This window comes from Polyodon spathula, chromosome 8 (assembly GCF_017654505.1).
Source record: "Polyodon spathula isolate WHYD16114869_AA chromosome 8, ASM1765450v1, whole genome shotgun sequence".
In the NCBI taxonomy this organism is placed as follows: Eukaryota; Metazoa; Chordata; class Actinopteri; order Acipenseriformes; family Polyodontidae; genus Polyodon; species Polyodon spathula.
Window position 1 is genome coordinate 45562659 of NC_054541.1, and position 14505 is coordinate 45577163.

The following is a 14505-nucleotide window of genomic DNA, read 5'->3' on the forward strand; positions in this document are numbered from 1 at the left end:
TTAACAGTACAACAATTGCACAGGATGAACATATTTATTTGTTGGTAAAAATGATTTCATAACAACCTGTGTCTCGTTTTGTCATTGATCCCAGTTTAAAGAAAATAAGACAGAAGTTTACATTAATAAAGATGAATGCTGAGGCTGTACTGATGTCTGTATTCTCTTCATTTATGAACATGATGTTGTGCATTCTGAGCCAATGAAACAAAGAGAGACATAAATATATGTGACAAGATCTCAGCTCTTGTAATCATTTTAATATAATTTAACTATTTACAGTAGTTCTCATTTAAAACTACTGTGCAAAACATTTGCCTTCTCTAAAGCCTTATTGGTTCGCATAATGCTAGTTTAGACAAGGGGTTAGTCCAGACTTTGCATAGTTGTTTTACATACAAAAATTGGCCTTACTGAAAGTAATATACTAAAGAATTAACTAATGTAATGTAATGTTTGTAATGTTTAACATAAGATAATATAGAAAAGTAAAAAGAAAAGTAGAGTTGAGGTGTTGCATGAAGCCCTTGTTGCTACAGAAATACTGTGCAGACACCATTAGGTATGTGGCAGAGGAATGGGAAACATTACCGGAGTTGTTTTATAATGTACAGCTTGAACATTAGTGTGATTAAAACTGAATCAGCAGGTCCCAAAAGCTTCAACAAAGGCTTTGAAGCCCCCCCCCCCCCCCCCCCTTTCTCTAACGCTTCATAAGCAAATGTTGGATTGAGACCATTTGCTGAAAACAACATTCCCTAAGTGCTGATGAAATGCAGCTTTTGCTCCACCAACAAATGCACGCACCCATAAGGCTCTCTCTCTCTCTCTCTCTCTCTCTCTCTCTCTCTCTCTCTCTCTCTCTCTCTCTCTCTCTCTCTCTCTCTCTCTCTCTGTCTCTCACACCATTAGAATAGTCAGCTAAATGCCTAATTTAAGATTGGATCCTTTAATTGTCTATATATTTACATATTTATTTTAAATGAAATTAGCCAGCAATGCTTTATATGGCTAAAGTAATATGACCCAGTGGGATAACCTAATACCTTTCTTTACATAGCAAGCATTTTAGATGTATGCATATGTATTTATTTTTAATAGGCAGCATTCAGAATAAACATGACAAACTGGAACACAGGTTATTTAAGAACAATGTATTAATTACTTTAGAAAAGAAACATACAATAACAAACTGCATTCAGCAGTTTCTCTAGCAAAGTACAGTTTAGTTCAATTAAATATGTATAATTAAGTATAAAAAGTATACTGTGAATGGCATATTTACAAATATACACTTTGAATGGGGTACATTCTTGATGTTCTTGGCCTCTTCATTTAATATATTAATGTCTGTTAGAGAGGCTCTCAGTGGTTCACAGAACATGGTAAACAGGTTTTGTGGGCGGCGTTCCTGGAGTGCTGGGTAGGAAGTTAGTGCTGGTAGGTGATAGGGCACTGCTGCTGTCTCGCACAGCCAAACCACACTGATTGGATGAGGAAAGGCGGTCCACTATACTTGACAAGCATTCCAAACTGGACACAGCAGGGCCTCTCTCACCGGGGAACACTGAGCGGGAAAACAGAAAACACCATAAATAACCAATACAAACAGCACCTGGGAGTGCATTGATTATTCACACAAATACCCTGTACTGCACATACACACACAGCGATTTCTAATAATATATCAGTACTGTAATGTACTGTACAGCAGAGTCATAGGCCCAGTCGTTTCTTTATTTCTTGCAGTTTGAAGGGCCCAAGATAAAATCATGTACTAAACATTAATGTCCTTAGTGAAAGATACTTTGAGAGGTAAGGGAATAGTTCAGGGGTTAGGGATATATGGTAATTAGTTTCAAATCATTCTTTTTTTTTCGTGCAACTGTTTCTATAATAATACAATGAAGTAAGCAATCACTATTTACAATAGGATTGTTCTGAAAATAAGATACAAGAATGATGCCACAGGATCTTACCATTCTGTAACTCGTAGCTGTAGCAGCTGTTTCTATGTGACCAAACGGGGCTGTTGCACTCCTTTAGAAACAAAAGATACAATGAATGCTGACTGTTTAAGAGAACAACAGAAAACTTCTCAGCTCATTGGCGCCAGAGCAAAGCACCACCAGTAATACGCACTGCGCTAGGCATGGCAAATTGATTGTGTCAATGGAAGCTACACCGGTTTTTGCAAGATGACACTTTCCCAGAGCAAATATGCGTGAAAATCCTGGCACAAAGATAGTAAATGCAGTGAGGAAAGAATGCTTCAGCATGTAGACTTCGCCAGACTTCAGTTAGGTACAGTCTTTCTACTCCGTTATTAGTCTATAAATTGTCCAGCGGTGGGAAACTCATTACCCCCCCTTCCCCATCTATTAAAAGGCATTGTGTGTGGCACATTGGCAATCTGCAGAACTGGGATTATTTTCCACAAAGTATTCCTCAGGACAGCATTTTAAAAAAAAAATCATAAATTACAGTACACATAGAGACATGTGTTGTTTCTGGACATATTATTGAAATTATTTGTATTTTAAAGGTAAAACCATATTAGAATAAGTGTAGTGTAGTGTATTTTTAAGGCTATGCAGTAAGTGATGTTATCCTGCTTCTGCTAGTATTATGAGACATCTACTAATTGTATTCAATCCAAAGCCTTATAGTACACAATCTAATCACAATTCCATTATATACACTCATGAAGCATTTCCATTTCTTTTCAGCACATTGAATATGATATAAAAAAAAAAAAAAACAATGTTTACCATTCCATCAGAGCAGTTGGAATTGGGGCTGCCTGGCTCGGAGCTGCTTTGTCCAGGCAGGCTGTAGTAGTTCTCCACCTGCTCTCTCAGGACATCCTGGAGACTCTCAATGTAGTGGATAGCGTTGCGTAGGATTTCCACCTTGGGCAGCCTCTGGCTGGGGTTAGCAGAGGTACACCTCCTGAGGTTCTCAAATGCCTGGTTCACCTTCTTGAGCCTCCTCCTCTCCCGCATGGTAGCTGCCTTTCTCCGGTCCACTGTGCTTGACTTCCTCTTGCACGCTTTGCAAGCCCACATCAGGCAATGGCCAGCTTGGTGGTGGCCACTGGGGGCTCTCACATGCTCGTCCTCGTCGGACCCTTGAAGGTCCTCCAAACCGGCCAGCCTGTGCTCAAAGTCATCTATGAACTCTGATCCCTCTGGGGAAGGGATGCAAGAACTATCATGAAGCAGCTGAGATGGGGAAAAGTGGCAGCTGTCTGAGGTTTCCATTGCTGCTTGCTGTAGGCAGAAAGCTTCTGGAGTTCCTTCACAGGATCGCTCAAATATGAAGGCTGTGGAATCTTTCAGTGTGATGCCAACAGGAAAGTTCTTAATAAGCTAGGTAATTGAGTGAAGTGTCTTTGCTGCAGCCAAGGGGCCTCTTATATATCCAAGGCGGGAGTAGCTAGCCCACATTGGCCAGCTGTTAATTAGCATATCCCATCGCCCACTTGAAGGATGAGAAAATCCACCCTCCCAGTTTAAAGCTCACGCACCCTGCTGTTTTTGTTCTCACATCTGTATTTTCAGGCAATCTATCTGTTTAAAATCGACCATTTATTTAACATATATAATAGTATAATCTTTGTTTGTTGATTGCAATGAACAACATTGAGAACAATTTACGTTTTTTTTTTAAATACATTTTCCAACCATACTGTACAATTTTATTTGATGTTATTTATTTATTTATTTTAACTTAGATCACCACTGGTATGCTTTTTTAAATGATGTAGCTACAATAATTAACCACATGTGAAAAATTATTATTGAATTAAAACATGGATTATTAGATGTATAACTTTTTGGATTGATCCAAACACCTAAATGTATCAATTATTTTAGAAGTTTACGATAAAAACGTGCTATGCAATATAATCATATATTGCATAAATATACCCCCATAAACTTCTAATTCAAATGTACCTCCATAAAATATATTTGTAAGATTTAACTGCGGTTGTGACCTGATCTTTTTTCAAACCAAACAGTAAAGCCATGCTTTTCCTCAGCTTTCCAAGGTTTGCTCATTTTTATGGTCGAGACAAATTGCACCGTTACAGATCTGTCCCAGCTGCGATGCAAAGTGTAAAATTACAAACCGAGCAAATTCACACAGTGTAGTGGCTGACAACGCTCCAAAAAACTTCCAACGGATCATTGCAAGTGTCAAGTGATTATTAAATTGGTAATGAAACCATTAGCACGATTTCGCCGAGGTGGTGGCATCCTTTTACAAAATCCTGAAGGACATTACAAAGGAGCAAAAGAAAGGAAATCGTTGCCAGGACATTTTGTATTTACATTTCTTAACTTCAGACCCAGATCATTATTGGTAGAACTTTTTTTTTTTTTTTTTTTGCACAGTAGGCCTGTTTTTAATACAAACATTGTGTTAGTCTTGAGCTATCTATCCATTTATAATTCCGTCGCTCTCTTTCTATTTGTTTATCTTAAACTCAGTGTTTATGCTGCCATCGCCTATTTGGTAACCACTTTCTAAAAATACATTTATAACACCTTATATGCTCACAGTAATACGTGATAGTGAAGAGTAGCCTACCATTAACTGGTATTAAACACATTTAGCGTAATGTTTTCTTATAAACTAACCCTCGCCTATGTCAGCATCCCTTTGCGGACTGGAAATATCTATTGTAAACCGATCCCTTCTCTGAAGGCAAAGCGCATGGCTGGAACGAAATAACACCAGAAGAGCACTACATTACAAGACTAGCTGATGGGCGAGCGAGGCGTGTTAGTGCTGGGGAAACGAACTGGGAATTCAAGTTATGAAAATAAGATCAGAGTACAATTAAAACCCATCCGGAGAGCCACAAAACAGACATGCTTTGAAACTATGTCAAATGCACATTTATGCATTTGCAAGGAAAACAAAACAAAACAAACAAACAAACAAACAAACAAAAAGGCATATTAAGTTATTATTAATTGTTTATTGTGTACAGTTCTATCATTAACAACTCTGAATCTGTTAGGCATATTAATGCAAACTTTAAATTAAATATTGTAGCTGCGCATTATACACATGTAGGGACATATTTTCAAGTGATAAAAAATAGGCCTAATAATAAATAATAATAATAATAATAATAATAATAATAATAATAATAACCTTAGTCTGCATTTTCGGTTCTTTAAAAGTTGACAAAAACGGTCACCCTTTGGTTTCAATCACATTTTTCGCAATCAGTAAAAGTTTGATTATCTGATACTTAATAAAGCATAAACGTTTTATAACGTGTTTAATATTAGGCTACTACATGCTGTGTGTGTGTGTGTGTGTGTGTGTGTGTGTGTGTGTGTGTGTGTGTGTGTGTGTAGTCCTTCCATGCCAACAGATGGCTAATTATTTCTGTACATTACATTAACAACCTATAATTTACTATACTGTAAATTACATACCTTCTCAGAAAAACAGTAGTTTAACATTAGTCGCTCAATGATCTGAATTCATGATGTCCCCTTTGTTCTTATAATATGGCTAACACTAATACTGGACAACATTCTCCATCAACTTTTATTTCCATTTTTATTTAACAAAAAAAAATAAAAAAATGACAGTGATATATACCGTAACATTGCGTACTATATAAAAACATTGCTGAAATAAACAAATAAGTAAAAACTAGTATAAGCTGCATCATTAGATTTACTTACTTATTTTTGCATTCATAGAAAACTGTATGTTTTTTCTCATGCAAATTACTACCAATTACATAGCTAACGAGTTAACCTTAATTTTAAAGAATAATTAAAGACAGTGCGATGATATGCTAGCAGTGCAAGGCGAATATATTCCTCAGTACGTGTTAAAACGTTTGGTTGCTTCCATCTCTGGGAACCCGGCACGCCTAAGAAAACATTTTAGTACCTGCCATTGAATTGCAGGCAGAGTTTGTATAGGGGACAGCTGAAGAAGCCATTGGCCTCTGCCTGGTCATTGGGACTACTGGGGAGATCAAAGTCAACTGACTGTGAACTGCCCTGGAGAACGAGAATACCTGCGCGCTACTGCTATTGTAACCCAAGATTAAACAAGCACATGGCACAATTATATTGCCCTTGCATATTCCCAGATGTATCGATTATGTTTCCTTCTTTTCGTTTTCTTTTTTTTATAATTACAACCTTTACTTTATCAAAAACAAACAAACGTGGTGTAATAAAGACAAAGCAGTAATACCCCAGGCAAAATACAATGCCATATTATAGGAATATTTATACAGCATCGTATGTGATTTCTGTACTTAATGTTATTGTTGAATATTAATAAAATTATTGAAAACAAACTACTGTAAAATAAAATAATATGCACTTATAATTAATATTTTATGTAGAATGGCCACATTTAATATAGTTAATATCCCAAGTCACCATGGTGATAATAATAATAATAATAATAATAATAATAATAATAATAATAATAATAATAATAATATTTAAAAGCTGATGTCCTGCATATGTTCAGTTATTAACATTTCATAATTTTAGATTTTTTTCTCTGATCAACGTGTATACATTTTCCCACAGACCCCCTTTTTTGCTTTCTTTGTTTGTTTATTGGAAAGGTTATTGAAACAGGGAAATCTATTTATAATACAGCTCTTGGTTCTTCAAGTATAAAACACATAACTTGATATTAACCTTTAGCTAACAATTGATTGCCATGTTTACATGACCAGAAGCCAACAACAACAATACAATGTCATCAATTTGCAAAGCAGCATGTTCTGTACCAATTAATGACAGTATGGATTAGTTACAGTGGTTTTAAAGGGGCCACATGGGTCTTCGGTTGCAGGTGGGTTGGGCAATAACAGTAGGTCCTTATAGCACACAGGTCACAAATATACAATCACAAAAAAGAAGGATACATTGCTAATGACAGCTGTGAAAGGTTAAGTATACAGAATAAACACCACAAGCCTTATGAAATCTTGTTGTAGCCCACAAGACCACACAGGTTTGTACTCTAGGAGGTGCTATATAGGACTGTATTAGTACTGTGTACTGTATAAGGGACAGGGCAGCCCTTAATTACTCTGTTAACCAAGATAAACCAGCGCTGCTCTGACAGCTTCTAATCCTGATACACACACACACACACACACACACACACACACACACACACACACACACACACACACACACACACACACACACACACACACACACACACACACACACACACACACTTTTTTTTTTTTTTTTTTTTTTTGTTAAGGTGAAAATGTACCACAATGAAGCTGTGGTATTTCTCAAAACTAAGTTTGTGCTACCAATTGAAACGTCACAATCTTATTTTCATATCTACAGTACATACCGGTACTTGACTTTTCTTTTATTCATAAAATAAATGCACTGGTGTCTGAAAAGATGCAGGCTTAAAAGATGATGGTTTTTGGAATATTTGAAACCCAGCAATCTTTCTTATGCATGGTGGGGCTCTTGTCACATTGATGACTTCATTTAACTTGCAAGCCGTTTCTCATAAGCTCCACTTGCAAAGCAAAACAAATACCTGAAAGCAGAGTGGTTAGACAATACAGGCTGAGCTCTGGGAGCCAGATCCTTAGGAAGGAACTTCCAAGGAATGGATTTGAAAAAGCTCAGCGTCAACTTAATGGGCACTAAGTACAAAATCACTTTCATCGGGTTAAAAGCTGATAACTTTACACCCAAATCCCTTGGAAATAGACTGGATTACATGAGTGACTACTTTATCTTGACCAGGTTATTGGCTTTACTGGAGGTCTAACAAGTGTGTAGACTTTGGATTTGGACTCAGGTAAAGATTATCGTTATTACTATCAAACACAAACAGTTAAATTGCAAACACATTCAGGATTTTCAGGGGGAAGACTTATATGTTAATCTGAGCTGCACAAGTCACTTGCGGGAGGGAAATTATTATTTAATACAAAAAGAAAATACAATCTTTTATAGTAACTATGTTATATCCAGTTTCATTGAAATGCTCTTTGAAGTGTTGATAAGGAGTCCCAAATGAGGAATCAAATTACTTTGAAGTGTGTATTTTAATACCCTGTAAAATGTACTAGTATTAATTTAAGAGTGCAAAAGCCTCAATTAATTTATTATTAAAGAAAATGATAAGCTTGGTGAGTCATTGTAATAATGTGGCAGGGTTCAGTCTGATTATTCACATAAAGGCTACAGATAAATCTGCAGTCACAATTCGCTATAATGTCACTGGATTGTATTATTTTATTTTTCAAGAAATGACTCTAGACCTGTCATGTGCTTAGTGTAATAGTTTCCCATGGTATTGCTATGATACATCTTTGTTGCTCACAACACCACAAACCAGCCATTGCCAGCAGAACAATTAGAAACTTGATCCTAAGAGACAGATCATAATAGGTGGTGCTCAATCTCACATCTATAAAGACACAAGCCTGTGTTATATATTGATATCAATGGCAGGCTGCTAGAAAACAACTCTGGAGCTCAGATGAAAGCCCCTTACACAGAGTATTTGAGTAAATGCAATATGAATCACTCAGAATTACTGGAAAGTAATAAAAAAGATCAAAGTATGTATTTAATTTTCTTCTTTTTTTAATACCCTGAACCTGTCCGTTTTTAGAGGTAGTAGATGGTAGTGGGATTGTGGTCTTCTCTTTACAAACTCCAGACAGGCAGAGTGATTTAGAGTGGGCAGGAGGCTGGCTGTGTCCTGGAACAGCAGGGATACAAGCTTGAGACAGGCAGAGTTTGAAGATTTGAAGCGAGCAAGAGGCTGGCTGTGTTCTGGAACATCATTGGCATCTATGCACTAATAATGCATAAAGCTAAAGCATATTATTTGAGGCAAACTACTAAAACAGGTACAAGAAGTAATATAATTTCTAATATATATGATACTAGCTTAATACTCATAAAGATCTGCTGGTGGATGGTGTGACTTTTATATTCCAACGCTTTGTACACAACCCGTTTCTGTATTGCACATTAATCAAGCAAACTTAACGTTTGGGTCAAGTATATATTATTATATATAATGAGTTACCTAATTTAACCCTTTCAGAGGTTCCAACGTGATTTCGGATCGTATATTTTACCACTGTAATACACACACACACATGAATAAAAACACTATGCCAAGGTGAACATATTGCAGGTATTAGCCTGTTATATTAAGTAACATTGTTTTGAAAAGTGCATTGGCCAGAAACATGACTTGCGTTCTGTTATTTCCTGATATCATCAGTTATGGGTGCTGTTATGCTAAGGTAAAGTACAGAAATACAACAACAAAATGGACTGAAACACTCTCAGCATAATGAAGTTTATAAACTACTCCTTCAGCTTAATCTACACTGGCAAATTTGTAGAGAAAATAAATAATTGAGGCAAATAACATTGTTCCCGATCACCTGCATTAATTGACATGTATTGGATTCCTCCATGGTTAGGAATAATAAACATATGATTGTCTTACATCAGGTGTTAAGTTTGTAAAATGTAAAATAGGTCTATGCAGTACAATAAATGTGCCTGCATGACTGACATTTCTTGTAATTTACTGTAAGTATAGACCTAATTCGGCTGCGCTTGCTTTACACTGGAGTGTGTGGACTTAACTTTGATCTGTATCATTGTAGCGCCTCACCATACGGTTTGTGGGGTGTCAAACACATTAGGTCCAACAACGACAGCATGGGTATTACATTCACCACTGTGACTATTTGCTGTAGAGTTAATCTAACAATAGACGAAGCTTTAGCAGGGAGTTACCATAAGGCTAATCACTTGTGGGACTTCTTGCGAGGAATAAAGGAATACTATGACAAGCCTATACAGTTGATACAAAAGAAAAGGCCTCTGATGTTATTTATAGACAGTCTTGCCAATATATATATATATATACATAAGATACAACTAAGATACATTTAATTGAATATGGTTAGTAGTCTACTAAAAACGACTTCCTGTCAATGAAGGTAAGCACACTACGAAATGGGCTGATGTTCTTTATTAGAATGCACTGTATATATATATATATATATATATATATATATATATATATATATATATATATATATATATATATATATATATATATATATATATTAGTTATGACTTTACATAACTAATACATAGCCTATCTGCATATCATAAAAATGTCTAATATCATAGTAAAAGCAAAGCTCCCATGTTTAAAAAAAAAATGTAAAAAAACAAAACAAAAAAAACCCCAGATAACTAATATTTCATTTAAATAGGCTGTATTCACAGAAACGTTTTAACTAAGTTGGTGTATTAGAAGCTTCAGAGCTTTCATCCAACCCCCAAGGAAGTTGCAGCATAGGGCATTACAACGCATGACAATTGTCCGCCGGACTTTCTTGGCTGCTATAACATTAAAAAGACGAAATTAAAGGAAATAAAAAGATTTTTTAAATTTTTTTTATTGCTTTTTTTTAAAATGTCATTTTGATATTTAAAAGTTTTCAAATGCACCGTTTAGCACATTATAATTGCAATAAAACCTTGTTTATGAGCATAATTGACCTTGTCTGCACAGAAACGCCCTGCCTAGGGCTTGGGCTCTACTGCTCGTCTTATATTGGGTTCTATTGCGGACTCTCTTACTGGGCCCTATTCAGAAGCGGTTTTATTATTTTAGAACAAACACATGAAATTAGTTTATCAAATTAATGTAATAAAACTCTTAATCAAGTTTTGTGAACAGGGCCCACTGTGTGTTTTTACAGGAATATATAAACCGTGGTATTTAGGATAACTGATTCTTACCATATAGGACTTTAGACTATATTTATTTATATACGATACTTTTTCATAAGGGGTATTGATTGTTTAGTTTAATATAACATATTATAAATGAATGGCCTGTTGTATTTTTATTTTTATTTTTCAATATGAACACACTATAGTATAAATATGTTTTTATTTACTTCAATAACTTAAATACAAAATGTTTAAAGCGTATTTTTAGTTCTTACAAAATGTTAAGAAATGATTGATATTTACAACAAAAGCATACCGACTTCTTACATGAATTGTTAAAAAGGCCACTTTGGTTTTTGCTCCAGATCATTCAAGGAATGAACGGTTAACTTTGACACACAACACACGATGGCTAGTAAGCGCGCAGTATTAAAGAGGGCTGGTAATCAAGCAAGTGGAATCAGTTCAAATGGGCCCTGGAAATGTAAAAGGCGTTTTATGTCCCCGATCAAAAGATGATCCCATAAGAGTTCATTTCTCAGCGGCTTCTTCACTGTAGTTTATTTTGGGCTCTTCGCTTGAAATACTGTCCACTATGGAAGACAAGCAACGCAGACTGCTGGAAGCTGAAGACTCAACACCAGATCCTAAAATTAAAATCAGTAAGAAAGCGTTATTCAAAAACTATTACTGCCCCCCCAGCTCACCCAACTGATTTAGAGGCATGCTTATATTAAACGATAAAATGTGTTTAGAAAACACACAACTGTTTTAACTTATCAAGTTAATACATACTGTGTGCTGATGTACTATTTTGCGCTATAACTCACCTTCTCTCTGGTTACCACCGGCTGTATTGGAATGATCTGAGAGATTCTGCCAGTTAGAATGACAGGTGCTTCTTCCATAGAACTCCGCACTGGGCATCTACACACAGAAAGGTATACAATGTTGCAACAACAGCTAAAGTTAAGTTTGCATGCTAGTTAAAGGTCGTGTGCTGGAACTCAGTTCTTCACAATTACATAAATGGTTTATCAAGTTAATCTGAAATAGTCATCAAATAATGTACTTTAGAAACATTGAAAATTACGGTTTTATTTTTTTTTGTCGCTCAACCTCACTTGTCACATAACATTATCCATTAACAAAATATTAATATGTAATAGGAATAGTCAACACGCTGTGAATCTTTCTTACATGTTGATCTTTCAGATTGTAATTAAATGGGTCCACATTTCCCTGCAACTTTTCTTGTTGATCCAGTGTACGTAAAAGGTCCTGAAGTTTCTCAATGTAATTTATAGCGCTTCGTAGAATCTCCACTTTCGGCAACCTCTGGCTCGGGTTTGGCACAGTTTTTCTCTTTAAAGCCTCAAAAGCTTCATTAATCTTTTTAAGCCTCCTTCGTTCTCGAAGAGTTGCTGCTTTTCTCCTGTCAGTTGGGGCTGATTTTCGTTTACAGGTCTTGCAAGCCCAAATCAGACATTGCCCCGCACAGTGGGGTTGGAGACCCGGGGGTGCTAAGACGTGCTCTTCCCCGCTGCTATCACCAGTCTCGGATGGTGCCTGCTCATGCCCTGGTGACAAGGTGCCATCACTCCCTTGGTACAAGGGAGACACCTCTGCCATTTCCAAGTGCTGCAAAGGTCCGGTATCCCCATCAAGATAGCGAAGGTCATTGAAAAAATAAGCGTTGGTCTCAAAAAGGTCCATCATGGTGCTGTTGCGGCCTGTAGTAGGTATGTGTTTGACAGGAGTGATCCAAACCAGCAGAGGAACCCAGGCGATGGCATTTAAATAGCGCAATGACACAAGTCACTCGGTTTATATATATAGTAGCAGGTGAAACTCTACCCAACTTTTAGCTGTCGCAGCGCATCAAACTCTAAATCTGAGTTCAATGCGTCTGCAGGGGTACGACGACTAGTGGAGCACCATTCGTTTAAAAACTACACATTAACACCTCTCGAGGAAAGGTGAAATGCAACTTCAAACAGATAACAGGTGCCAACAATATTTATTCCGGACAAATGGATGCATACTGCACTGCTGAAAAAAAATGTAACTGGAGGCAATTAAATATCCTCTATTGCTTAGACTGGTGTGCATAACGGCACGCTGTGAATTACGCACATGACAACATAATAGACTGGTTAATTAGATTAGACATGTTTGAAACACTTCTCTATTGCAGAACCAGACTTACAGTTTACTTTCGCTTTTTATACTATGGACGTGTTCTTTTCATGTCGCTTTTAAAGTCATTCCTCATTCTTATTAATAGTGCGAAATGTGGTGTTATAGTGTTGTCATGTATCTATTTGTCTATCTTCTTTACGATTTTTGAACGTGTCACTATCTTGCTGTCTTGATCACGTAGCTGGAATGATACTACTACTACTACTACTACTACTATAATACTAATAATAATAATAATAATAATAATAATAATAATAATAATAATAATAATAATAATAATAATTTTGCACCAACCTTAACAGGTTTCAGAAGATAACAAACTGTTTAGACCTGATCTAAAGGTTTACAAATCAGGAGCAAAGTGTATATTCACTGTTGTTACAGTATAAATTAATATAGTAAAATGACCATATAATACATCCAGTAATATCATTAATTAAGGAATAATTCAATTTGTCAATCAAAATATGTTTAGTCTTTTTGTGTCAGAATTATGTTTAAATTCTAAATATGTTTTTGTTCAAACATACACTTTAATGCAGCAAAATGTTAATTGGAAAAACGGAAAAACAAAATATAATACAAGTGCAGCAAAAGAAATCTAAAAAAAAAACATGTTTACAAGGCTGTCAAACATTTGAGCTGGATGTGCTAGGACTTGGAAATGGATGTGTAAATCAATAAGTGCAAAGATCACATGTGTTTAAGTATGGTGATGAGTAATATATCAAAGTGCACACACAGGTCTTAACATAGCCCTGCCGTGCATTGCACACATTCTCAGAGCCTTTATTGCCATTTTTAAAAACCTGATGGGTTAAAAACTGAAATGAGCTTTGCATTTTTTCTTAATACTATGTCTCCTGTTTACTCTTAATAACATTTCGATTTGTTCTGCAGTGTCCTTGAAGGAATCAGTTACATGTTACAAGCTATCCCCCCTCGTACCACCTTGCAAAGCAAACACTGCAGAGCAGCCAGGGAAGGGAAAGAGGATTCCATTTCAGCTCTCCGGTTTCTGTGTTGTGGGTAGTTATGGCATAGAGGTTTAAATGGCAGATTCCCTAATGCCTACATCAGGGCCTGCAGTGACAAATGGACACCTCTGTACAAACATTCGATTCTTTAACTGACAAAGCAATGGGTTTGAGAAACCTGCCCAATCACGGTACAAACAATTCAGTAGAAAACACTGTTACTGGGAAGCAAGTCAGAAGCCTCTCCATACAGCCTCCCTACAGTTCATTTTAAAAGTGCTTATAGGAGCTTGCATACCATAATTAAGGGAATGCTGTAATGGTTTGATTTCAAACGCTCTGGTTTTATATTAAACACATTATGTAGAAGTCAGTGTTGCAGCTTCAAGACACTACCAATAAAAAATAAAACCAGGACACATTGGTGCTATTTTCTTAGCCACAACTGACAATAACATTAATATTGTGCGCTAAAAAGGTACAGCTTGGTCTCCATAACCAAACATATCATCAATTTATGTATAAACTGATACCTATTCCACTTGTGCCCTACC

General features: G+C 36.2%; 2 protein-coding genes across 2 annotated transcripts; both read right to left on the minus strand.

The window, feature by feature from the left end:
* Window positions 1-1088: 1088 nt before the first annotated feature.
* On the minus strand, window positions 1089-3677 carry LOC121320274 (myogenic factor 5-like). Its single transcript, XM_041258527.1, has 3 exons — window positions 2772-3677; window positions 1980-2040; window positions 1089-1567 (listed from the first exon to the last, which is right to left on the minus strand). The coding sequence occupies exons 1-3, from the start codon at window positions 3261-3263 to the stop codon at window positions 1374-1376; spliced, it is 747 nt and encodes a 248-aa protein (XP_041114461.1). The 5' UTR covers window positions 3264-3677; the 3' UTR covers window positions 1089-1373.
* A 6995-nt stretch (window positions 3678-10672) lies between these two features.
* Window positions 10673-12582, minus strand: LOC121320032 (myogenic factor 6-like). Its single transcript, XM_041258150.1, has 3 exons — window positions 11973-12582; window positions 11603-11699; window positions 10673-11419 (listed from the first exon to the last, which is right to left on the minus strand). The coding sequence occupies exons 1-3, from the start codon at window positions 12489-12491 to the stop codon at window positions 11304-11306; spliced, it is 732 nt and encodes a 243-aa protein (XP_041114084.1). The 5' UTR covers window positions 12492-12582; the 3' UTR covers window positions 10673-11303.
* Window positions 12583-14505: the final 1923 nt, after the last annotated feature.

What these genes read in the sequence shown, in the direction of transcription:
- LOC121320274 (XM_041258527.1), bottom strand. Translation starts at nt 3,263, where the DNA reads ATGGAAACCTCAGACAGCTGCCACTTTTCCCCATCTCAGCTGCTTCAT. An exon ending in CCAACTGCTCTGATGGAATG is followed by an intron (nt 2,041 to 2,771) that starts GTAAACATTGTT and finishes TTGTTTCTAAAG; the next exon opens with GAGTGCAACAGCCCCGTTTG. An exon ending in CAGCTACGAGTTACAGAATG is followed by an intron (nt 1,568 to 1,979) that starts GTAAGATCCTGT and finishes TTTCCCGCTCAG; the next exon opens with TGTTCCCCGGTGAGAGAGGC.
- LOC121320032 (XM_041258150.1), bottom strand. Translation starts at nt 12,491, where the DNA reads ATGATGGACCTTTTTGAGACCAACGCTTATTTTTTCAATGACCTTCGC. An exon ending in ACAATCTGAAAGATCAACAT is followed by an intron (nt 11,700 to 11,972) that starts GTAAGAAAGATT and finishes TTCTGTGTGTAG; the next exon opens with ATGCCCAGTGCGGAGTTCTA. An exon ending in CGGTGGTAACCAGAGAGAAG is followed by an intron (nt 11,420 to 11,602) that starts GTGAGTTATAGC and finishes TTTTAATTTTAG; the next exon opens with GATCTGGTGTTGAGTCTTCA.